This window comes from Desmodus rotundus, chromosome 5, assembly GCF_022682495.2.
Source record: "Desmodus rotundus isolate HL8 chromosome 5, HLdesRot8A.1, whole genome shotgun sequence".
NCBI classification, from domain to species: domain Eukaryota; kingdom Metazoa; phylum Chordata; class Mammalia; order Chiroptera; family Phyllostomidae; genus Desmodus; species Desmodus rotundus.
The window spans coordinates 47,604,685-47,631,598 of NC_071391.1; the positions used below are offsets into that span (position 1 = coordinate 47,604,685).

General features: G+C 37.6%; 1 protein-coding gene across 5 annotated transcripts in view; it reads right to left on the reverse strand.

The window, feature by feature from the left end:
* Nucleotides 1–26,914, reverse strand: part of C2CD3 (C2 domain containing 3 centriole elongation regulator) — a 121,932-nt gene that overhangs the window by 55,796 nt on the left and 39,222 nt on the right. For all 5 annotated transcript variants that reach the window (XM_024572560.4, XM_053924195.2, XM_053924194.2 and 2 more), the window contains exons 9-20: nucleotides 25,506–25,660; nucleotides 24,699–24,905; nucleotides 24,076–24,188; nucleotides 21,084–21,202; nucleotides 18,913–19,035; nucleotides 15,954–16,448; nucleotides 12,948–13,099; nucleotides 10,846–11,092; nucleotides 8,204–8,384; nucleotides 6,522–6,705; nucleotides 5,293–5,462; nucleotides 3,677–3,800 (exon numbers count right to left, since the gene is read on the reverse strand). In XM_024572560.4, the coding sequence (XP_024428328.2) occupies nucleotides 3,677–3,800; nucleotides 5,293–5,462; nucleotides 6,522–6,705; nucleotides 8,204–8,384; nucleotides 10,846–11,092; nucleotides 12,948–13,099; nucleotides 15,954–16,448; nucleotides 18,913–19,035; nucleotides 21,084–21,202; nucleotides 24,076–24,188; nucleotides 24,699–24,905; nucleotides 25,506–25,660 (2,270 nt within the window). The remainder of the gene's footprint in view (nucleotides 1–3,676; nucleotides 3,801–5,292; nucleotides 5,463–6,521; nucleotides 6,706–8,203; nucleotides 8,385–10,845; nucleotides 11,093–12,947; nucleotides 13,100–15,953; nucleotides 16,449–18,912; nucleotides 19,036–21,083; nucleotides 21,203–24,075; nucleotides 24,189–24,698; nucleotides 24,906–25,505; nucleotides 25,661–26,914) is intronic.

Here is a 26,914-nt window from a genome sequence, read left to right on the forward strand (position 1 = left end):
CTGATAGGCCCAAAGAAGACTTAAGGGTTCCTTCCTCTAAGATCCTTACTATACTTGGTACATATCAATAGAGGGTAATAATTCTGGCCTCAGACACGTTATTCAGCCTCTTCCAAGTTTTAGTTTCCTATTGCTAAAATGAAGAGAGCCTAAGGATACAAGATACTACAGATGTGTGTGTATTTAAATGACTACTGCAATTTCATTTCTAATGAAATTAATGTGAAATGACCATTAATAATAGACTGCTATATGCCTATATAACAGCATACTATGAAATATATATTATGCCTATGAAAATGAGATAGAAATAAATTAAACGTTAGCAGTGGCTAAAAAATAATGATAAATTACTCAATGTTTTAAAAATTACATTAGATAATATATACATACAAAGCAGAGAACCTGCCTATGGGCAATGAAAAAGACTGTTTTTTAAAAAAATTTATTGGGGTGACATTGGTTAATAATAGGTTTCAAGTGTACAATTCTGTATCACATCATCTGTATATTGTGCTGTGTGCTTAACACCCAAAGTCAGGTCTCCTTCTGTCACCATTTACCCCCCTTTACCCTCTTCTATCGCTCCTCACCATTCTGCCCTCCGGTAATCACCATCCTGTTTGTTCTATCTATTAATGGTTTGGGGGTTTTTCACCCAACCTCCTAACCACCCATCCTCTCTTGACAGCTGTCAGTCTGTTCGCTGTGTCTAATGAATAACAACAACAAAGAAGCAAAATAGAAAAGACTCTTAGTAGGGAACTCTCAGAGATGGTGGTAATATGAAAGAAAAGTTTGGACCCGACCTGGTCTATATTTATTCACCCAATAATCATTTATTGAGCATCTGCTCTGGGAGTCATGCATTGGGTTCAGAGCTAGTAAAATAGCTACAATTTCTGACCCTCGTGGAACTTAAAAACTACTGGCTACATCCATGGAAGTTTCTACTCACTCTCGTTTAAAGATCAGGTGAGTTAGAAGACTCAAATGACTAAGAAAGAAGTACTTTCTTTATATAGACACTAAAAATGTTTTTTCAAGAAGACCACTGGCACATAAAATGAGGGCTGGTGTGACTTAACAAGAAGGCTCACTCCAGAGCACCTGCTGTCTGAATATCAGAATGAAGATTCAAAGGAGGAGTAAGTTTATAACACCAAGAATTCCTCTTTTCAATAACAGGCAATGCAAAACTTATTTCTTATTCTACTATATTCTACCGCCTAATAAAGGTAAAATTAATTATCTATACAAATGGGCGTAATTATAAAATCCATACATTGATACAGAATTTGGTAGTTTATAAAGTGCCTTCACATTTGTTCATTTTTACACTAATCCTTACAAAATCAGGGAGGTGGTGTGTGTTCTTAGTTTTCATTTTCAGATGAAGAAACTGATACTCAAGAGAGGTAAAAAAAACTAGCCCAAGATCACGTGTGGCTAGTGGGAGATGAAGGTGGGACTAGAAGCAATGGGTCCAATTTCTAGTGCAGTTCTGTTCCCATTATGCCATGCTATGTCTCATACCCTGTAGAACTCTCCCAACCTGTCAGAAGAATATAGTGTTAGAAATGGCCTGGCTTCTTGCCCTTCCTTATCAAAACTATAACAGACCAACTTCAGGACTCACAACAAACTGCCTGTCATCCAGTATGACTTTCCCCATGAGTCCCCAGGGAAGGGGACTACTTACTGAGTTTCTCATCTATTATTCAGTCTCTCAGAGATCTACTAGTCACGTAAACTTCAAATACTTTTCTGCCAATTAAATAGTAGTTAATTTAATACCATATTTAAGAATTTTGCCCTTGGATGGGTCTCACACAGAGCAGGGACTGCAGATACACGTTTCATGCTTCCATGCCTTTGCACATGTTCTCTTTGACCAGAATAATTTTCAGTGCTCTTGGGTATTCTGATAAGTCCCACCTTTCTTTCAAAACTCAGATTGAGATATTTTTAAACATCCTTGAATGCCTAGGTGAACACAACGGACCTTATCTTGTGAGCCAGTAGTCCTTAAAATAGATTGTGTATAACGTAGGAGGTTCATAGGGTAAACTACTTGTGCATAGGAAAAAATACTAAAACTTCTATATCTGTTATCTAATATACTAAAGTTTTACTGCTGTGATACATTTTATAGTGTTTAATATACTAGCATAGTAGTACATGAAGATAGCTTATACATAAGTATGCACATATTTGGGGGGTACGCTGAATTTTTATTTCTTCTATTAACAGGAATAGGCAATTAAAATTAAAGTTGTCACTACTACTGACAATGGGAAGCCATCAAAAGTTTTAATGTGAGAAAGTGACATGATTAAAAAACTGTCATGGTATCACTTATACTAACACTAAAATGTTCTTTCTTGAGCAATGATTGAAAAAAGCCTATTTGGAGGATTTAGTGAAGAAAAATATTAGCTACACTGAACATTTTACCAGCTGTTTTACATCAGATCTCACATGGGCAGTGCTTCAGTTAGTTATTTAGGGTCTAAGAAGTTAAAGGCAAATGATCTGATTCTGAGTTACAACGGGAAAAGTTAAGGAACACTTGTTTCTTCTTTCTTGAACTAATGTCCAAAGTGAATGAGTCTGCAGAAGGAGCATGACCTAGTTCTCTTTCTTACTGAGCACCTGTTACGTGGTGGTGGTGGAGGGAGTGGGTGGTACAGAGATGACTTCAGGCGGTGTCAGTGACTCAAGGAATTCACAGCCCAGTGGGGCAAAACTCATATATGTAAATAATGTAAACAGGGTGATATGTACTGCAACCACAGTGCTAACAGACAAAGGACAAGTACCAATTCTGTCTGCATGGAGGAAGACATAAAGGAAGGCTTTGCAAAGAAGCTGCAAAGTCTTAAAAGAAAGTAGGAGTTTGTTTAGAGGATGAAAGAAAGAACGTTCACAGTAGAGAGAAGTATGAGCAAAGACCTAAAGGAGGTAAAGAGGGCCAAACTGTTTATATATAGAAACAGTGTTCTAGGCAGAGAAAACAGCAAGACAAAGGCCCTGAGAGGAAAATGAGCTTGGCGTGTTTAGAAGCAGTAAGAGGACCAGTGGCTGAAGTAGAATAATCAGAGGGAATGCTAACAGGAAGAGATGAAGTCATAAAGATAATGAGGTCAGATCATGTAGGGTCTTACAGCCATTTTACAGAGTTTGGCTTTTACTTTGAATGAGATGGAAAGTCATTGGTGTGTTTTAAGTAGAGGTGTGTCAAGATCTGACTTAAGTTTTCACAGAATCACTGCCTTCTGTACTGAGAACAGACTTGAAGGGGAACAAGCTAGAGAAATAGAAGCTGGTACTCAGAGACAGAACAGGAGATTACAGGAGAGTTGTAATGATTGGTCCTGGCATGTTTTGAGGGTGGAGGGTATGACTGTGGAAATAAGTGAAGTGGTTAAATAAGGTCGAGGATAAAGTTGTTAGATGAGGTTAAGGAACTAAGTTGCTGATAACAGTTAAAAATAGCAAAGTTTGCCAGTGATTTACTCACATATTCTTAAATGCTATCTTAAAAAAGAAAAAAAGAGCTGTAGTTAATGAACTGGAAATTGTATACAAGAAAGTTCTGTGTATCTGAGCCTCATGTATGTTGTGGATTGCAGTGGAAAACCGTTTGAGAATTGCTTTTCTAAGGGGTACTTACTTGGCTGCTGCTTGTAGACCACAGGCTCTGATAATCTGGACAGAGATAGAGACAGCTCGGGCAGCAAGAACTCCCTCTGCTGTCCTCGGAGAACGCCTGTACCTTAGGCTCACATCTAGTAAACCTGAAGAATGAGGACAAAAGGAAGAGAGATTAAAAAGGTGGGCTGGAAGAATCTGTGCTCTATCAAACCCAAGTCCTGGTCAGGAAAGAAGGAGGAGAATGAGCATATAATCCTAGTGAACACTAAGGGGCCTTAGCCGTGAGAGACTCTGTCCATGGTCAGAATCACCTTGTATTATTGTACTGAAGGTTTACCAAAGACGTGACAGTAGTTACTATTTTCTCTATATACCCAAGAATCTATGGCTCAGAGATTCAATTGCCTGCCAAGATTAGATAACTATCAGAGGCAAAAGTTACTTCCAGATTTTCTAAACTTCCAGTTATTTTTACAGAATTAGGAGGGCTCCAGCTTTTCTTCTTTTTAAACCTTTAAAAGGTTTTCATACTCTTTTACTGTCATCCTCCTGCCACCACCTCTTGAAAAACCCTTCATATGCCACCTTTTCTTTTTCAAATCTGCCATCCCACTATCACATTTCAGGGAAAGCTTTAAGGAACAGTAGAACAAGCTGACCAGTGAGCATTAAGAGGAACAACTCAATCTTATCCACGGCAAGATAAAAGCTTTTGTTTTGGCAGGTACTCTCTAAGCTTGTACAGTAACGTGACTTGGGAGGCTCATATTAGTTTATCTGTGATGTACTAGGAGGGTAGGTCATCCTGCTGGAACCATGAGAATATAATTTACAACTTCAAATTGAGCAAAAAGGAAAAAGGACTCATGTTGTCAGCAACAACAGTGTGGTGAGTGCTGAGGGGAGGCAGGTGTAAGGTGACTAACTAGTAACGGAAAAAATACAATAAATATTAAATACCCCCCCCCAAATACCTCAAATGCTAATTAATTCCTTCCAATTTAAATCCTAACCGTCTCCTTCTTTACAGTGAATTCACAGTTCATGCTAATTATTTCCACCAATCCCACATCTGCTTATGTTGCTTTGAAATAATAATTCTGAGTATACCTATATAATACTTAGTGTTTATTTATTTTATTTTATTTTTTAAGATTTTATTTATTTATTTTTAGAGAGAGGGGAAGAGAGGGAAAAAGAGAGGGAGAGAAACATTGGTTGCTTCTCACATACTTCCAACTGGTGACTCAGCCCCGCAACCCAGGCATGTACCCCAATCAGGAATCGAACCTGTGACCTTTTCGTTTGCAGATGATGCCTAACCCATTGAGCCACACTAGTCAGAGCCAAAATACTTAGGATTTAGGTTACAAGGGCTTATTAAATAATTGCTGAAGTTAAAAGTGAAACAGGACAAACAACATTTATATAGACTGTCTATGGGACTATGAATTTTCTAAAATTGTATGCTAAATTTAGAGTGTATGTTATACCAATTTTTCTGAGAGAAAGTGTCTCATAGTTTTCGGCAGATTCTTAAAAGAGTTAAGTACCACAAAATGTGAAGAATCACTATTTGAGAAAGATATTTATGCACACTGACTTTGACAGGGAAAGACAAAAGTCTTCAATTACCTGTTGATTGGTTCCTCAGTTCTTTCCTATTCTCAAGCCTGGGGGTTAAAGGGAGACTAAAGGTCTGTGTTCCTACATTCTCACGGTGCACGGTGACCAGGGCACAGATCCTCGATAATGGCAAGGTTCCCCTGGCGACCATCTGGTCTCTCACGTTAGGATAATAGTATCTGTAAGTGACAAAGGTACAAGCTGTCAGTTGGAAGAATTAGGCAGATGAATGATTCAGTCTGTTCTAGGGATCAACTTTCAGCATCTAGTTATCTTTGAAGCCTGATCTGCATTTGTGATATATGGCTGTGGTTATGTCTGGCTGAATTTACTGATTATGTGGAGGCGGAACCCCGTAAATTACACCCTGTGTTCAGGACAAAACCCAGCTTCCCACAGGCCTTCTGTTTGAGCTATCTGCACCTGGCCGGGACCTATGGGAGTAGCCACTCCTGAGAGCATCCATCCTGCAGCAGCACAAGTGGTTCTAGGTGGAGCAGTCCTATCTCTTCTATGGCTTCAGGTCCAAGCCCCCAAATTTGGAGGGGTAATGAGGATCTATCAGTACGTACACTACACTATTTCCTTATCTCAAAATATCCCATTCTTAGATTACAAAGTTATCAAACCTAATTTCCACCTGATTCTATTTAGGAAAAGGTTTTGGCAAGTGGCTGGTACTCTTCTCTAGTTCTGTTCCTGATGCTGTTTCCTCTCTTTTTAGATTTATACTTTCTTAGTCATTTTAGTTGGTTTCTTGGGGCCAGAGATGCAAAGGAGGAGGCTGAACACTGTTTTAATGCCATTATTTTTCCTGGAAATTGCCAAAGTCTGTGGCATGAATGGTGGAAAAAACAGATTACAAGAAGTGAGTCTAGAAGGACATTACAGTAATTTAGGCATGATATGATGTGGGCCTGAACTAAATGAGTCAGTAAGATAATCAGAAAAAGGGTGATTGATACACCTGAGAGATAGTAGGAGGTAAAACTGATAGACCTTTACTTATAATTGTTAGTAGTGGTTAGAAATATAAGATATAACTGCTCCCAAGAGCCTAATAGTTTAATAGATTTCAGCAAAATCTGGACAAGAGTTACTAACAAATACAAATAATATAAAGCAGGGCAGAAGGGATTGCTTAGTTTCCTTACAACTCAGCTTAAGCTGGTTATGGGAAGGATGCTCTATGCTTGGGTATTTGCTTCCTAGGCACAGGATTGGGTTCTCCACACTACCTGCACCAGATTTCAAAGTGGACTCCACCTCCAGGCACAAGCGCTTGTGCAGAGAAGGCGCTGAGTAGGAGCCTTTGCACTGGAACTTCAGTTGGCAACAGGAGAGAGTGATGGTGCTCACTATTAAAGATGGGATCTGGAACACAGAGTGTGGTTGTAGATCTGAAAGGCTTCAGAGTGATTCCTTTGGAAAAGGAAAGCAATTCAGAAATAATCCAATACATCATTTAGTGTTTTGTATGTAGTAAGACATAAAGATAATATACTGTATTATTCAATTGTATCTTCACAATATTCCTCTAAAGAAAACAAAGCAGATATTACTACTCCTACTTCACAGATGAGGATATGAACACCTTGAGGTTACATGGTGAACCCAAAGGTCTTGAAGCTAGTAGGTCACAGACCTGGGGCCAGATATATCTTCAGAATGTTACTCCTGTCAAGGTCCATTTCCCTAGTAGCTATGGTATGTACCTAAGGTCTCAGCATAATACAAAAGAAAAAGATCACTTTGTTGGTGGACAATGAATGAGGGCTCCAATTTTTCCACATCTTTGCCAACACTTATTAGTCTTTTTCTTTCTTCCTTTTTTTTGTTTTTAAAGATTATAGCCATCTTAGTAGATGTAAAGTAGTATCTTGTGGTGGTTTTGATTTTCAGTCCCCAAATGACTAATGATGTTGGGTATCTTTTCATGTGCTTATAACCATTTATACATCTTTTGGAGAAATGTCTTTACCTCTTTTGCCATTTTTAATTGGGTTATCTTTTTATTATTGATTTGTAAGAGTTCTTGATATATTCTAGGTACAAGTCTGTTATGTGAATTGTAAAGCCAATACTGGTAGCTCTTCCGTAGTTATTTGCCAACGTGCTCATAATGGCAGAAAATTTGAGTCAGCCAACTTGCTCATTCCAAAATGAGGTAAAACAAACAAACAAACAATACTTTACCTCCTTATTTTAGCTCTCAGAAATGCCCAGAAGATAGATATGATTGGGGACAGTACAGTGTAGGGCAAGAAGCTTTGGCTCTGGGGCCAGTGAACAGGGTATGAATGTCAACCTTGGCATTTGTTAGTGGTGAACCTTGCTTTCTCTTTTGTAAAATAACTAGAATTGAGCAGAACAAGTTGTTTTTAGGATTTAACATTATGCTCTACTATGCTGTACACCTGAAACTAAACAAAATAATACTGAATGTAAACTGCAATTGAAAAATAAAATAAGAAGATTATAATCTATATGAGATATGTATATGTACATTTCTCCCAGGAGTAATGGTTCAGTATTTTCTAATTTAGTGTTCTTAAAGACTTCATGGAATATACTTTCATGGATAATGAGAATCAACTGTATGTTTATAGATGACAAAAGTAGGCATGTTAATGATATAACATGGGACAAGATGTAAGTAATTGATGGATCTAGGTAAAGGGTATACAGAAGTTCTTTGTACTATTTTTGCAACTTTTCCATAAATTTGAAGTCAAATCAAAATGAAAAGTTAAAAAAAAATTTAAGAAAAGTAAAATAAACACTTCCCCTATCTTCTGTACTGCCTAGGTAAGAAGAGAAGCATTGAGGAACATAAAATTCACTCAGGAAAAAAAAATTCTTAAGTACACCCAATAAAAGAATTATACAAGAATAAGAAGGCCTAATGTCCCAAACTTACCATTTTCAAGGAACTCAGGCCCTTTTAGCACACTGGGTTGCGAGGCTTGAACTGGAAAGTAATACTGAACATAACAATCTGCTTCTCCCCAGACTGTTGCCTGAAGAGGGACTAGCCCTTTAACCTTGTCTACATGGAGCTCAAAGTGGTGCTCCATCAATCCATTCCCTTGGTCTTCTGCCTATTAAAACAGAGACTGGTGAGCTTTAGAGAGTAACTTGCTCAGAATATTCTTGCTTCTCTATGAAGTCTGAGTATAGATGAAGAAATAGGCATAATTAATTAGCCTATATTAAAACAGGTACTTAATTTTCATTGTATATAAATCTCCTAACTGCTAACTGTAATCACATCAAGCTAGATTTATTCTAGACTGTTGAGACTGGGTCAATACTATGAAATCCATAAATGTAATCCAGTACATTAATGAAACCAAGGGAAAAAAACATGATTAACTCAATAAAGGCTAAAAAGGTATTTGATAAAATTCAACATCTGTTCCTAATTCTCAGTACACTTGAGAATAAAAGGCTATTTCTTTAATAAAATAAGGAATACATATTTGAAGCAAATTTACTTAATTACTATTTTTAATGAAGTAGACATAATACCTAACCTGTTCATTAATGGTAAAGACTACTTGGGGAGGTAGTGAATATACTGTTATAGAAGGTACTTCTACTAATAATTAATAATGTAGTTACTATTTGCTATGAGCCAGGCATTCTATGAAGCCCTTCACTTATATTATTATCTAATTTAACATGCATAGCTAGTTACAGTAGAACCAGGGTTTGAACTCAGGTCGTCTGATTCCAGAGCCAAAGGTCTTTACCTCTATATTATACAGCTTCAGCAGACAATAGATAAGTGATTACTGGGAATATTCAAAGGGGGAATTCAAGATTCAGATAAGGGTCAGAATGTATGACTTTTTAAAAAGATTTTATTTATTTACCTGTAGAGAGAGGGAAAGGGAAGGAGAGAGGGAGAGAAACATCAATGTGTGGTTGCCTCTTGCGCACCCCCTACTGGGGACCTGGCCTGCAACCTAGGCATGTGCCCTGACTGGGAATCGAACTGGCAACACTTTGGTTGGCAGGCTGCACTCAATCTATTAAGCCACACCAGCCAGGGCCAGATTGTATGATTTATACATGTTTAACATTCAATAAAATTGGAACATAAACTGAATTAGGTCTTTGAAATCTAAAAACATAGGTCAACAATACCTGCTCAAAAACTTTCCTTATGGAAACAGAAAACTTAAAATTTGATTCCCCAGAAAAGCAAAATATAGGGAAAAAAACTTCTCCAAATTATAGCACCTGCTTGATTTGGCCATATAGTATTATAGCAATTTAATGATTCGGTTCTGCAGACGTTGAACTGGATGAGGGACTTATGGGCATAAGAGAAAAAAATAATTGTATTTGTTGGTGTCCAATATCTCAAGGACTTCTTTTGTACTCATAGTGAATAACATTTTCTAACTTTTGACACTGTAATGTGAAGGGCAGGTAACACCTAATAAGACGTGGGAATATTATAAATGATTTTTAAAAATTTGTGCTTTTATGTCATTTCTAAATAAAAAGAAAACACTATCTATTGATAGATACTAATACAAAATAAAAACATAAAAGTTAGAGTTTATAACAAGTAAACAATAACCTACTAATAGATACTTTCCTAATAGTACTTCCTTTGTTAGAAACATTAAATTGGTCATTCAGATTCATATTTAAAAACCCATGAAATACTTAAACGGTGTAGAGACTGAGATTTAGCTGTACTAGATACCAAGAGACACAAAATGTAAGATATAACAGAACACGATATAATGGACCTAGAGTCAGAGGACCTGTGTCTGAACCCCAATGCTTCCATTCTTAGCCATGGGAACCTGGACGATTAACACAGCCTCTCTGATTTTCTATCTCATCACCTATAAAAGACAATGACAATGACCCACCTCATGTACTTGTGAGGAGAATAAACATGATAAAGTATGTCAAGGTACTTTCTCAATTGTACAGCACTATACAAAACAAATTACTTTTTTGTTATTAGAAAAGCTAGGAACTTCACCGTGACTTTCCAATGTGGATTTGGTCAAGAAAAGCAGAGTAAGATTTTTCTGGCTTACCTATAGGATCACTCTCCAACCCCTGACTCCATTTTTTTCCTCCTGGATTATCTTAAAAAATTTTTTTATTAAGACTATTTTTTTTTGTATTAAGTTAACAAATTAGAGAATTAAGATCTGGTTGTCCAATTAGGTTTTCTTTATAAATTCAAGGTGCTCAGAGGGACACCGATATCCATTTAAACCATAAAAGAAAAATACCAATGACTCCTTTGATGTATAAGAAACACTAAAGTGCAAGTATGCTCCTTTGTTAAGCCTTTCACTACTGAAATAAGGATTGGGGTGATGGTTTCATTAAAACATGCAAGATAAAATGAGATTATGATACTTAGAATTTCCTAAGAGAATGTTTTCATCACACACACACACACAAAGGCAACTAGGTGAAGTGATGGATCATTTCACAACATAAACATGTATCAAAACATTATTCAGGTACACCTTAAAATAAGATTATGGTTTTGTAAACAATCAAGTATTTAGTTACTACCATAGCAATGGATGCTTTAGATGGCTGGTCCAGTAAATGGGCTGGCCTAGGGTTGAAGGGAGGAAGTGTTCCTTCTTCATTCTTTAACCTTTGTAGTGCCATTATCTGATCTGAAGAACCCATAGCTAAAAAGACTCGAAGACTCCCGTTTTGCTGGCCTGAGAACACATCAATCACAGGCATGTAGCTGTCAACAGCAACAACTGGGTACTGAGCATCAAGCAGCAGGCAAGAAATCTTGGGATCTCTAAAGGGAGAGAAATTGTACACGAGCAAATAACAACCATCAGTCGTATCAAGTTGCTTCATTTCTTACTTGGCTCATTTTCTGTTTGTTAAAAATGTATCTACAACTAGAAAAGTAACGGTGGTTTGAAAAACATACGATTGCATCCATAATCCACCAAATAAAAATTACTAAGCAGTGAAGTTCCAAATGCAGCAATCTGAGGGCAGAGGATGTGTCTGGTACACCTTGCTATCATCACGGTCCTAAGCCCAGTGTCTAGGATCTTGAGCACTAACTATCTCAGTAGAAGTCAGCTGAATTGCATTACTTTACAGGTAGGCAGTGTGCTCAACAAGAAAAAGTATGAACTTTGGAGTCTGGCAGATAAGATTTGAATAATATTATCAATAATTCCATCTACTGAGCACTTACTCTGTGCTAAGTATTTTACAAAGTTTCTATAACTGTTCTAACACTGCAAAGGTTGGTATCATCTACTATTAACAGATGATGACGAATTCAAATACTCATTATACCATGCTGAATCTTAGCTCTGCCCCTTACTTATGTATGACACTATGTGATCAATTTCACCTAAATCTGTCTCATCTGTAAAATGTAGGTAATAAAACTCCCATCAAAGGGCTGTTGTTAGGAGTAGACTGAGATAACATATTTGATATAAAATACCAACTATGATGCTTAGTGCATGGTAAATGCTCAGTCATTGGTACCTAGTATTGTTTCATGTTCTCTCAGCAAAGAATGGGGTCTAAGGAAATGAGAAGAAAAGAGAAATACCAGACTTAAATATAACAGCTGAAAAAGGGGAAAAAGCCAAAAGCCTTCAGCTGGCAGTGGCATCCATGGTTACAGTCGTACTCCTTAGCCTGACTATGCCTTCCTGCGTTACCACTGTAATATTTAACTGTTCACAGAGGCGTACCCACTGATTTTCCCACTAGATTCTCACCACTGCTCCAAGAGGGAGACAGATGATCTGTCCTCACCCTCGTTTTACAGGTGAGAAAAAAAAAAGCCAAAGAGATTGACTTCTTCAAATTAAAGGACAAGTTTCTTCCCTTATAAAATGGGGATAATAATACCTCCTGTAGTTATGGAGAGGTTCACGTGAGATAGTGCCCTCAACAGTGCTTTGTAAAATATAAAACACAGATCCACGAGAAGGCTGTTAGTAAAGAGGTCAGTGCTAAAATAATTAAAACTCAGCACCTTGAATCAAAACAAAAAATGAACAGTGTGTTTTGTGGGTAGAAAGATAAATCTTGCCTTCAGATAAACCAATACCCAATCCAGATGTTGGTTAGTGACAAGTGAGGTACAGTAATCAAACCTGAAGGTCTGAAAGACAACACTCAGTACAGAAATCTTGCAAACACTGATGTGAACGATACTGAAGTTCTGTGACAGAGAGATAAAATATTCATTTAGTGAGGTGATAGCCTTTGGCAGTTGAGCTCCTTGGAAAGAAGTGTGGACACTAGATCCAGGCTCTCTGGGTTCTAACCTGGTTATATTAGTTGAGATACATATGACATGTTATTTGACTTCTCTGTGCCTCTGTTAACTCATCTGTAAAGTAGGGAAAATAAAAGTTACCTGCCTCAGAGAATTGTTGTGAGGATTAAATGACTTGGTGGGCTAAGGTTCTTAAAAATAGGGCCTGAAACATAGTAAGCGGTATCTGTAAGACTGTTTTAACATAGAGAAAGAGCAGAAACTGTAGTGAAACTAAAAAAAGTCCCCCGAGGTATTACTGGGCTAGCCATGTTTGCCAACCAAAAGAATTCCTCTTCAGTCCATACAAAGTTAAAGATGTAAAACAAAGAAAACTCTAAAAGATCCTATTTACTTGAATGACATGTAAAACTGATGGAGGGGAAGTTTCACCAGCCCGAGCAGCTTGTCTTGTCCTGGGCTCCGCACCTTGTTCCAAGTTTCGATTACCATCACATTGTTCTTAAGCCTTTCCAAGCATTTGGGAGACAGAGAGACAGGAATCACCTGGAGAAAGGAACAACAAAAAACAAAAGCCTACGCCTGAGACAAAATAATTAATTTATACTTTTACTTAACACACATTTTCTGAAAGCCTACTGTGTGCCTTGCACAGTGCTAGGAGCCAAACACATTAAAATAAAATCCAATTCACATCTTCAGTCTGAAGCCACAGTCTGGTGTCAGAGATCACTATACATAAAGGCCAAATACAAAATGCCATGAGTTCTGATGATACAGCTCATGTATACAGGGCTTCAGGGACACACAGAAGGTTGTCAGACATGTCAATCATGATGCCTGCCAAGCTCATTCAACCTTTCCTAAGGCAAAATGACCCATTTGTAAACCTCTAATGAAAGACTGACATTTTTGAAACAAAGATGACTATTGACTAGACAAGATTTGAGCACCTGCCCAAATGGCAGCCAATCCATTGGTCGGGTGGTATGGCCCAGTGCAAAAAGCTCTGCCCAACAGCTGCTATGGTAAATAGCAAGGCCAACAGTTCGTCCAAATGTTCAGTGTAAAATTACTCTAGAATTGGCCAGCCAGCTGACAGATGAAACAAAAAGCAGAAATCACAAAGAAAACCAGAGATCCAGAGTCAAAGCAGGTCAGTCAAATTAATATTAGAATCAAGGGCCCACCGATCCGAAGGACCTACCCCTCAGGACAACTGTAACAGCAGAGGAGAGACGGGCCCTAGCGGTGAAACCAATAGAAAACACAAGAGGCATAAGGGGGAAATCGGGAGAGCAGATACCCAGAGCAGATCTACTTTTGTATCCATTTAAGAAACTTCAGTTACACAAGGTCCCCTGAGCACATTTTTGTTCCCTGAAACAAACAAACAAATAAACCAACCAACAATAACACATCAACCTAACCTACAAACAGGGAGATTTTCAGAAAGAGCTTCTGGGAGAAAGTAACCCCAAATCTTAAGGATAAGCAGGAGTTAACTAGTACAAAAAGCTCTGCCTAGTAAGAGTCATGAAAGCCAAGAGGAAATTCCAGACAGAAGCACATGTAAAGGCAAAGAGGTAGGAAAAGAGAATATTCAGGAAACTGCAAGTAGATGAGCACAGCTGAGAACTATGGTGGGATGTCCAACCTTTTGGCATCTCTGAGCCACACTGGAAGAAGAGTTATCTTGGGCCACACATTACATACATTGCGACATGTAATCACAAACAAAATCTCAAATGTTTTAAGTAAATTTATGATTTTTGTGTTGGGCTGCATTCACAGCCATCTGGGCCGCATGTGGCCCACGGGCAGCTGCTTGGACACCCCTGATAGTGTGAAGGAAAGAGTGGCGAGCGGGAACTAGAGAAGTATAGATAGTTCTTAAAGGGTCCTATAGTTCAAACTAAGGATCTGGACTCTATCCTGAAGGCTATGGAGAAACACTGAAAGGTCTGAAGCAGAGCAGTAAAATATTCAGGTTAGTGTTTTAGAGGTGCATGGAGGAAGGAATGGATAGGTGGCAAACTGGAACAGGTAGGCCAGTCTGAAGGCTATTTAGAATGAGAGTGAGGACCTGAATGAAAGCAGTGACAATGAGATGGGGATTTATTCCAGAGATAGCACTATTAAGTTAGCACTATCTATTGGACTTGGTAAAAAATTATGTAAGAAAGAGTCAACTTTCAGGTTCTACTCTAGTTTCTGGGTAAATTATATGAATTAGGGCAGACAGGAGGAGGAGAAACAGATTTGGAAGAAAAAAATTTAGATTTGGACACAGGTAAATTTCTTCTTTCATTCATTACATATCTTTATTGAATACCTGTGATGTGCCAGGTAATATGTTGGGTACAAGTATAAAATGCTTTGAGACATTCAAGTGGGGACAAACAGCAGGCAGTTAGATACTGCGATCTGAAACTAGACGGGAATGTCTGACCTACAAAGAAGTGTGGATTTAGAACTCGTCTTCATATAAACGAGAGTTGAAGCTATGGGGGTAGAAGTGGTGACTGTGGGGAAAGGTTGGCTTGGAAGAAGAATTCCAAGGATAGAGGAATGAACAGGAGCACCGATAAAGGTAAAAGAGATAAGTGCTGTTGTTATCATTCTCTTCCTACTGTTCCAATATCCAAAAAAGGACAGCTGTTAAGTCAGGAAGAAAATAAGAGAATAGAGCTACAAAAATTGAGATGGAAACAATTTAAGCATTAGCATAAAATTCTACAGAGAAATCAAGTGATATGAGTATTGAAATAAGTAGAGGAATAAATCACAGTGAGAAAAAAATAAGTAAATAAAAACATAAAGGAGAGATTGAAGAAACATAAAAGAAAACGGGAAGTTTAACTGATCAAAACTCTAGAGAAAGGAGCAAAGAATGGAACTCAGAATTCAGGCAAAGGAAATAGTCGGAAACTGCCCTGGCTGGTGTGGCTCAATGGATTGAGTGCTGGACTGTGAACCAAAGGGTCACCGGTTTGATTCCTAGTCAGGACACATGCCTGGGTTGCAGGCCAGGTCCCCAGTAGGGGTGTGTGAGCAGCAACCACACATTGATGTTTCTCTCCCTCTCTTTTTCCCTCCTTTTCTTTCTCTAAAAACAAATAAATAAAATCTTTTTTAAAAAAGAGAAAGAAATAGTGGGGAACTGAGTCAGAACAGACAGAAAGAAGGACGCAAAAAGTTTGAAAATGCTGGCAATATTTTTTCCTCTTCCCATCCAATAGTTGGACTGAATCTACACACCAGAAAATTACAAAGGTCCCTCCCAGTCTGAACATTCTAGGTCTCTTTTATAATGGCATTATAATTTGGAAAACTTACTTGTCTCCCACCCCCATACACCCCTAGTGGATATAAAATGTTAATATATGTATAAATTTACCTGAGAGAAGTTAAAGACTGGTCGTGTTGTGCCCCATGCGATGACAGACCTGGTGACTTCCTCTGTGCTGAAGAGTTTGCAATTAAAATAAACATTGCATGGTGGTTGTTTCTCAGATTCTCCGGTAACGAAATCTTTCCCATCTGGCACCATCAACAGCACGTGCAACAGCAGAGCACTCTCTCTGGCTGACCCATTTGTCTGATTTACTAAACTGTGAGAGGCTGGCATAGCCATGAAGGTTGAAGGATTTGGTGCAACAGGGCTTGGTGACCTTCGGTTGGGCAGTACCCAATTATGTTCTTCCTTTGCAGTTTCTTCATGAACTTGATTTAGGTTCTGTGAGTTTTTGGTACAGGTAACATGCTGGCTGGGTTCTGGTAGTTTCTTATCTGGGCTTGTAAGAGCAGAAAGTGGGGTATGTTGGGTGCTACTATTTAACTTAGTCTTGACACGAGTGAAATCCTTGTTATCTATAACAAGCTCCACAGTTACCTATAGAACACAAGAGAAAGTTAGTAGGAATCTCTTCTAGAATCAGAACCAGAATTTTGGAGCTAGATGCAGCACTGGATTGTTAGAAAATAAATTAACTCACCCACAAATGTCATAATACAGACTGCATATACATTATCTTCCCAAGATTAAGAAAAGCTAGGCTGATGACTTATCAATAATATAAGATGAACTTGGAACATCAACTTGTGCCAGAAAATAAGGACATGAGCAGAAAAGGATGGAGATATACTGAAAAGATATAGAATCCAGTTGAAGGGGCTCCTCTGACCAAATCGGGAACTCTTTCAGCATCAAAATGAGTAACAGTAACAGATTATAACCAATTGAATAATGTAAGAATCCATAAGTCCATACCAATATAAATAAACATGGGGGAAAGGCCACCTCTTCCACATAGTAGGTACCAACTACTAAATGTACATGGAGTGGTGGATTTAAGGTGGAGTTAGAAAATCACCTTTCAATCATCATAGTAATAAGTGATTCAGGTAAAGCCCAGTGGAAGATATTCTACAAAATAACTAGCCTTACTTTTTTTCAAAAATATCAAAGTACTACAAGACAAAGAGGGGCTGCAGAAAACTGTTCCAACTAAAGGAGATTAGAGAGACATGGTAATTAAATGCAATGGATGATCCTGGATGGGAAAAAAATATTACAAAGGGAAATACTGGTACAATTGGTGAAATTTGAGTATGGACTACAGATAGAATACAGTATCACTTTCGACTTTTTATAACTGTACAGTGTTATATATGATGTCTTTGTTCTCAGGAAATACACAGCAGGGGGAAAGAGACATGACAATCTCAAATAGTCCAGGAAAAAACTGTGTATGTGTATGTAGTGGGAAGGGGAAGATAAAAAGGAGAAGGTGAGAAAGAGACAGAAAGAAGAGGTAGACAGACAATAAAGCAAATGTGATAAATGTGAATAATTGGTCATTCTAGGAAAAGGGTATGTAAGTTCTTTGTACTATTTTCACAATTTTTCTGTAAGTTTAAAGTTATTTTTAAAAAGTTAAAAATATTAAGTAAAAGAGAATGTAAAATAAATGATGAAGAATAAAAGTGGGCACTATTATGAGACTGAATTACTAAAGAAAAAGGGAACCTGCTGTTTCTTTTATTTAAAACCCACAGCGAAGTTCTTTTGCTCTATTGAATCTAGACAGCAATCAATCTAGAACAGTACTTCTCTCAAGAGACAGAACAGAAACAATTTCCAGCCTTTCAATTCTATTTTTACCCCTTTCTGATTTTAAACATTGCTGGCCAGAACGATCTAGGCAAGCAAAAAATAAAACTTTGATAGCAGAAGACTAATGTGATGTCATTTTTTGCAATGATAATCACACAAGTCTTTAAAACTAAGTGGCATTTATTAAGAACAGAAGGAGGGCAAATTGGGCTTCCAAGAAGAAGCAGCAGTATGAAAATCAATGACAAAAGCATGGAGGTATAAACCAGCATGATTCCTTAGCAAGTGACATAGTTTGACATGGCTGTTGGTAGGGAAACTGCAACAGAGAAGGCCACAGTGGTAGGCCGGGGTCATTGGTGTGCCCTGTATTTTATACTTTGTGTGACGAGGGGCCACTGAAATGTTTTAGGTATAGCTCTGATGATTTTAAAAGCTTACCAGGAAAAGCCACACATTCAAATTCTACCACCTAAGAAATTCTGATGCTTCTGAATATAAGGAAAGAACTCTCTCTCAAATGAACTATATATCAGAATTCATCCACCAGGTATAAACATATTTTACATCTTTAAAATGGTATTACATTTTTCCTTCTTCACTGCCACTATTCTATTCCAAGTTGTCAACAATCTCTTTCCTGAACTAATCCAACAAACCTTCCCATTTTCCCTCTTGCCCCCTACAGTCTATTTCCACACAGTAATCTTTCAAAATGTGTATCAGATGTCGTTCCATGCTTCAATGTTCTTTCTTGGCTATTAGTATAAAATCTAGACCCTTTACTCTGACCTACAAAGCTATGAATGATATAGCTCCTGCCTGTCCATCCGATCTTACTTTCTACCACTCTCCCTTTTGGCTCACTATTCTGAGTCAACATTTAGTCCTTTGACAACACCAAGCCCATTCCCACTTTAGGGACTTTGCATGTTTTATTCTCTTTCTCTGGACTGATTTTTCTTGTGCTTTTTACTTGGTGGTCTCTTCCTCTCATTCATCAATCTCACCTTAAATGTCACCTTCTTAGACAGTCCCTTCCCTGACCACCATCTCCTATTTTCTTCCAGGTACTCATCGTCACATACCATTTATTTCCTTCATAGCACTTCTGTTGCCCTATTTTAATATAAGCTGCAAGAGCAGACACCCTGATCTCCTTGTTCACCGCTGTATTCTCAGGGCCAGCCAGTAATACGTGTTTTACATATACTGGACTGACTGAATTATATCTATGTACCTTGAGGGGGCCAAGTGTAGTCTGACCATTTTCTTGTTGCACTGAAAGCTGGTCCCTGAAAGAAAGCAGCTCAGACTGAATGACAGCTCTCAAAGGCAGTGATGCAGATCCAATGACTTCTGGCTGAGAGAAGAAGGAAAGAAAAAGTTTAAGTTAAAGAGGAACCACAGAGAACTTTAATTGGAATGACAATATATAATGTCTTACAAAGGAACCTATGCTTTATGAAGTAAATAGCTTGATTATTTGACTGAAGCACCACTAAGTAGGAACCCATATTCTGACATATTTTGGTCCCCCTTTTGGGTTTCCCTACTTCTTTCATAAGTCACAGAGAAGTTGGAAGATTATCTTTTTCTATTTTTAAGAGTTACTTCCTTATGAAAATCATTTAACTTCACTCTTAAAAGTATAAAATGAAATTAACATGACATAAATTTTTGCCATTAAAGCTAGGAAAATATCCCTGGCTGGGTGGCTCTGTTGGTTGGTCCCATCCACCAAAAGGTTGCAGGTTCAGTCCCCATTCAGGGCTCGTATGGGAGGCAACAGATCAGTGTTCTTCTCTCCCCCCCGCCTTCTTCTCTCTCTAAAAGCAATAAAAAACCAAAACCCATATATTCAGGTGAGAATTAAAAAAAAAAAAAGCTAGGAAAAGTACAAAACATTATCCACGATGCTATCAAGGTTATGGAGAAACAGAGGCTGTCATACACCTGAAGCTGGGAATATAAACCAGCAACACACATTTGGACAACAAATTTGGCAATAAATATAAAAAGCGTTAAATATTTATATTCTTGGACCCAGTAATTTCACTTCTGTAAATTTGCACTAAAGAAATAATACATAAAACCTTATATACAAATATGTATTTTAACAATGAGAAATAACTAGATGTTCAATAATCAAGTTATTGATTATTAAGTTAATTATAGCACATTCCTAAAATGAAATAAAATATAGCCATTAAAATGTTTATTAAAAGTCTGAATTAGTATAAACAACATTTGTTATAATATTTGATAAAAATAAGGTATTCGAATATTTATAAAATTTTGTGGAAAAGATTAAATATATATTTTTGAAAAAAATCAGTAAAAACCCTCAAGACAACATTAAAAAAAAGGATAAAAGTTGCATACAAAATTATCCTAAATTATCAATGATTTACATATATAGTATATTGTATTCATTTGAAAAGGAGACACACAAATATTAACAATAGTTATTTTTTGGTGATGGGTTTACAGTGATTTTTGCTTTTTAAAACTATTTTTTGAAGTTTCTATAAAAATATGTATAATTCTTTTACACCTAGAAAGAAGAAATTAACTAGGTGATTCAATTTAAATATACTGAAATGTTTACAGAGGTTTTTTTGAGGTTGGGAAATTATGTATTTTTCCTCCTCTTCCTATTTTACTCTACTTAGAAACAAAAACCTCTGAAAAAACAAACAAAAACCAAGATGCATTCTTCATGCTATATGTACCAAAGAAGAAGTCAGAGATGAAAAATCTACTCAGTTTTTACAGAAGGAAGTAAAAACTGCTCATAACATAGTTTAATAATTTATGTTGTATCAGTTACAAATGGATTTTATAGACTTGGAATTAGCTGATTTAAACCTTCTGCCCACATCATGTCATTTTGAATATGGGCTGATTATGAGAATTGTACGTGAAAAAAGTAGGATCTCCAATTAAGGCTAATAGCCTATGTCAATCCAAACAACTCTCCATAGAAGGGAGCACAGTAAAGACATTAAGAATTTAGGATTGAAAGTCAAAAGACTTGGGGTAGACTCCTGGCTTTGTCTTTTATTAGTTTGGGTGATCTTATACAAGTTACTTAACTTCACTTAATCTCAGTTTTTTCATCTGTAAAATGAAGACAATAATGTCTTTAATTCATAGAGTTGTTGTAATGATTAAATCTGACACTGCGTTCATGAAGAGCTTTTAGCATATCCAGTCTATAACAAACAGGAAACAGACCACAGTATCTGTTCTAGAATAAGCAGCAAACAGAAATTTAAAAAAATAATCATAAGCATTAGTGTTGTTTGAGCCTAGAGAAATTCCTAGTTTAAGTAGAAATATAATTTTAAGTATGTTCCAAGTCCATGGTGTAAGTGGTAAGGCAAAGGTAAAAATCACTTGCAGTACCTTTTTCTGTAGGGCTTTTTTTGTGTAAATTTGGAAAACTAGGTTGGAATTCCACCAGTGTTCTATCATTGGGCCATCAAACTGTACTGGAAACACAAATCGCTGCTGGAATTTCACCACTGTAAGTAGAATCAGAAACATAAACACATGTCACACCACCTAACTAGAACCATCGTTAACCGGTGCTTTGACCTCATCCACCTCCCTTTCAGATCTGACTAGAATCTCTTTCAGGAATCTGGTCAATGTAACTTCACAAAAGTGTTAGGGCTATAGGACTAAAGGAGCAGAGACAAAGAGAAAACCCTGGGTATAGTATGGGGAAGAAAAGCAGTGCAATATTGCTCTGCTCGCTATGAGAAATGAATGACGAGCATGAGCACAGAGTGTGTAGAGAGACAATACTGCTTTTAGAGGACAAGTTGGTAGGCAGTGTATCAAAAGAAGGGGGCTGGCTAGAGGTGGGACAGCGAAGGTAAGTGAAGAGAAAAAAACTGAATAAAAGATTATAAGAATACAAATGAGTTTATCTTATAGCTGAAGACTAGCGTATTCCTATTTTGACACTCAGGCAAGGTTCCAGGTACTGACGTTAGTTGGCAGTGTTAAGCAGGACAAAGTCTATCTCTTGGATTAAAAGGAAGGGTTTTTGCTATAGTAAGTGTAAATGGGATAAAGTAATGGTAGTATTTGAATCTGTGCTCACTGCCATGAAGCTTTAACAGGTTAAAAAAAAAATTGGGACTAGAATCCTCTGATATGAGTAAGTTCTGTTACTTACTAGTGACCACCTCAGCCACAATTTATCACTTGTAAAATGATCTTCTAGTTCATTTACTTCTAGATCTTTAAAATGGATCTGAAGAGCCCTGACAAAAGACCAAATTCATTCCAGCTGCCAATGTGACCTACTGATCTCTCTATTCACCTTTTTGCCATCTTGATTCTTGACTCTGTTTACTTCTCTTGGTATTCATGGACAGGATCTGGGTCTTGCTATCCAGGCGCACATATATGAACTTTGAACAAAAGGGCTGGGCCCAGGAAGCCCACAGCTACCAGACTAGCTTACCTGCTTCTTCTACCAGGAGAAGGGAACTAAGACAACACCTACAACACCTCATTGTTGTGCTGAGAGGATCAACTGAGGTAATATATGATAAAGCACCTTTATGTATAAAATCTTTTACATATAAATAGAATTCTATTTTAATCAGGTGCCATGCAGATTTCTCTTCATCATCTAGGTACATTTTTACATTATATTACCATATTTCTCACATAATTCTGTTTCTTAAGCTCATTTTTTTTTACCATTAAAAGTGAATGAAAGCAATAGTGGAAGAAGAAATTCATGCAGATAAATTGATAACAATATCCCACTGATGTTTTTTAAAAGTTGCTAACAATGTTCCAGAGAATATATTTTTTAAAGATTTTATTTATTTATTTTTAGAGAGAGGGCAAGGGAGGGAGAAAGCAAGGAAAAGAAACATTGATGTGTGAGAGCAACACTGATCAGTCGCCTCTTGCACGCGCCCCGACCAGGGACCAAACCCACAACCGAGGCAGGTGCTCTGACCAGAAATGGGACCCGCTAACCTTTCACTTTGTGGGACAATGCCCAACCAACTGAGCCACACCAGTCAGGGCCCAAAGAAAATTAAAAAAAAAAAAAAAAGCTAACAATGTCCCAGAAAAGATTTTAAGAATTGCTAACAATATCCCAGAGAAGATTGTTTTTAAAAGGAAGAGATTCTGAAAATACCTAGTCCAGCCTATATTACTATTGTTAAGGGGGGCCCACAGAAGAAATTAATTTTGTCCAATGTCACACAGTAAGTATGGGGAATAATCAGAACTAGAACTCTTACAAATCCAAGCTCAATGCTTATTCCACACTTCCTATATGAACATCTTTAGAACACGGGGAGAACTCAACCACTGTGGCCAATAATAATAGTAATGAGATAGCACTTTATGCCCATTAGAATGGCTAGAATTGAAAAAATGGAAAAGAACAAATGTTAGTGAGGATGAAGAGAATCAGAATCCTCATGGACTTACGGTGAGAATATAAAATGGTGAAGCAGCTGTTGAAGAGCCTGGCAGTTGTTAAAAAATTAAAGCATATAATTTACCACATGACCCAGCAATTCCACTGTTAGGTATATATCCAAAGGAAATGAAAACATAGGTAAACACAAAAACGTGTGTACAAAAGTTCCTAATAACGTTATCCATAAAAGCCAAAAAGTGGAAATACCGCAAATGCCCATCAGCTGATGAATGGTTAAAGAAAATGTGGTATAACCGCACAATGGAATACTAAATAGCCATAAAAAGGAATAAAGTCCTAAGATATACCACAATATGGATGAAACTTGGAAATACTAGAAGGCAAAGAAGCCAGTCACAAAAATCACATATAATTCAATTTGTATGAAATGTCTAGAAAGAGAATATTGATAGAGACAGAAAGTAGATTAGGAGTTGCTTAGTACCAGGGCTGAAGAGGGAACTGAGGAGTGAATGCTAACGAGAATTCAATTTCTTTTAGGGAGAATGAAAATGTTCTAAACTTAGATTGTGGTGATGGTTGTGCAACCCTGTGCATACACTGAAAGCATCAAGTTGTGCACTTTGACCGGGTGAATGGTATGGTATGTAAATTGTATCTCGATAAAGTTGTGCTGGGGAAGGGGAAGAAAATAAAAGGGGCAGTAGCTGGAAGAACACGGTCTGAGCATCAGGAGCTCTGGGCTGTGCTCTCAGCCACATTACTGACCTGTTGCCCTGCATCAGGATAGTCACAGCAGCTCTGGGCTAGTTTCCTCACTTATAAAATGAAGGAATTAGAAAAGCTTCACTTAAAACTTCTTTCTGCCTCTAAGATTCTATGATACTATAAGAATCAAATGAGTAATTAGGGATTCCAAAATTCTTCCAAAGCCAAAATGTCTAAAGAGCAAAAAGCCAGTCTCTCTCTTACTTCCATCTGCAATTTTACTGGAGGCGAGTCGAATGACCTCAGTTATCAAAGTTTTCTTTCCCAATCCACTTTTGGAAAAGCCCACAGGTAAGTGGTATTCCACAAAGAAGGTGCTAAAAGAAAATCAAAATGAAAAAAAGTGATTAAAAAAACAAACCAAGTAATACACCTACTTTTAGTCTAGTAAATCCTACATATCTTTCAGGGTTCATTTTCAGGATCTCAGGTCCTCAGAGGAACTATCTTATCTCCTCTCTTCACAGCCTTCACCAGTCCTGCCAGGCAGAATTCAAGGCTCCCTTCCTTATGCCCCCACAGGACTTTTAATATAAAACTTCTATTTTGGACCCCAAAGCCCTATGCTACAGAGAGTCATTGAAATGTCTCTCTCGCCTGCTGACTGTAAGGTATGTAAAAACAGAGTCTGGGTCTTAACTTTCTACATTCTTCCACATATCTAGCATAGTGCTTGGGACTTAGGGGATTCAGTACATTTTTGTTGAATGGTGTATATGAAAGCACTTTACAAACCATACAGTATTATACATTATTATTATTATCATCATCATCATCAGACACTTCTAACTAATGCCAGATTTGGCTTTCCCATGTTAGAGGCATACCGCTTTTTTGCTGTCAGCTTAGGTGGTCTCCGAGGAAAGCTTGTTTTGCCAGGGGTCATCTGTGGACTGTCTGGAGGAACTCCCATTGTTTCGATGATAATTCTGACTGAATGTGTTCTACCCAGAAGGGCCAGTCTATCTACACTTAGTGTCACCACTTGGGCATCTTCTGGAGTTTCTGATATCATCTGCTGTTCAACCAAATTTCTGAAAGGCATTCATACAGACAGTGAGGCAGACAGTCAGAGGCCCAAAATGAAATGATCGAGTTTTCGTAGGCATGAGGAGAAAAGAGGAAGAAGGGCAGCAAGCATGTGAATTCACAGGTTACCAAGTATTGTGACAGCTTTAATCAGCATTCTGGTCCTAATCCACAGTAATAGAAATCTCAAAAAATGTAAAAACATTCTTCTGATCTATAGGCTCAATTCCTCACAAGGATAAAAAACTGATGTTATAGAACTGTTTTTTCTACAAGGGATAGAAATGGTTTTTCTGCCTTACTATCACTACCATTATCACTTTTTTATATTCCTTTTCATTTGTTTCCCTTACATATATTTTCTACATAAGTATAATACAGCACACATACAACCCAGAATTCCATTTTCTCCCTGAATAATTTGATGATATCCATCTTTTCATGTTATTACCTTTTTAAGGACTACAATAATTAATGAGTTACAGTGACTAACTTAACCAGTTCGATACTGTTGGGCAAACACAGGTCATTTTACTTTAGGAGATCTTGTGAAAATAATCTTCCTTTGCTTTTGCATCTAAACAAGCATTCATAGAGAGGCTCACCTATTTCTCTTGCCCATTGCTCTCTTCTTCAACTTGTGATCATTTGACTCCAGAACGTTTGAAGATCTGGCAAGAGTTTTTGACTGGCTCCTTTTTTTAGAAGGGACAATATCATCATCTTCACTGAAGAAATCACTAATGCTGCTACCAGATTTCTGTGGGGGAGAAGAAATGAACAGAGAGGCTCTAAAAGATAAGTGCTTTGGGGACAGTGGTAATAAAAACGTTTCTTTACAAGAAACAAAATTCTTCTCTGTACATGTATCATTCTTATCTTTTTTTAGATTTTATTTATTTACTTTTAGAGAGGAGAGGGAAAGGAGAAAGAGAGAGAAACATCAATGTGTGGTTGCCTTTCATGGGCCCCCTACTGGGGACTTGGCCCACAACCGCGGCATGTGCCCTGACTGGGAGTCGAACCAGTGACCCTTTGGTTCGCAGGCCGACACTCAGCCCACCGAGCCACACCAGCCAGGGCCATATATCATTTTTAAATCGATAACTAACACCCGGGAGATAATCCCACATTTTTCCTGGTTGTACAAAAATACACTTGACCCTTGAACAATGTGGGAGTTAAGGGCACTGATCCCTCTGCACAGTTGAAAATCTGCCTGTAACTTTTGACTCCCCCAAACCTTAACTACAGTTGACTCTTTACATCCACAGACTCAACTAACTCCAAGTCACACTTGGGAAACCATGGTCGGGAATGCCAAAACACTGTTTCCAATCCTTCATCACTGAATCCACAAATGCAAAACCCACAGATACAAAGGGCTGAGTGTTAATTGAAAAAAATGTGTGTATAAGTGGACCCGTGCAGTTCAAAACTGTGCTGTCCAGGGGTAAACTGTATTCTGAAGTTCACAACAATAACCCACAAGTTCAGTTCAAAGAAAATATATTCTTCTTTCACATTCAAATAATAACCACTATTTACTGACTGCCTGCTATGAAACTGGTACTATGCTAAACGCTGCACATGTATTACTAATACCACATTCCTATACGGTGTCCTTATTTACATTTTCATGAGTGAGAAAAATGAAAGGTGAGAGAGGTTAGAAAGCTTGTTTATGATTCACAGTTATAGGCAGTAAAGGCGGATTTTGATCCCTGGGTTCCAAAGCCTGTATTTTCTACCATCGTTTGAGGTAAAATCACTGGTAAAATGTCACCTAACTAGACGGACGCACAGGCTGCTTTTCTCACCACTCCACACTACTAATGATTCATTTTGCTTTTACTCTTGCCAAAAGGAACTGTTTATTATTTGTCACAAATTTCCTTAATGGGGGAACCAGCGGCCAAGTCCCTAGTAATTAATTTTTATTTTGAGAAAAGGCAGCCACTACAAGTGACTGATCAGCCCTTCCTACCACAAAATGCAACATAGAGAAGACAGT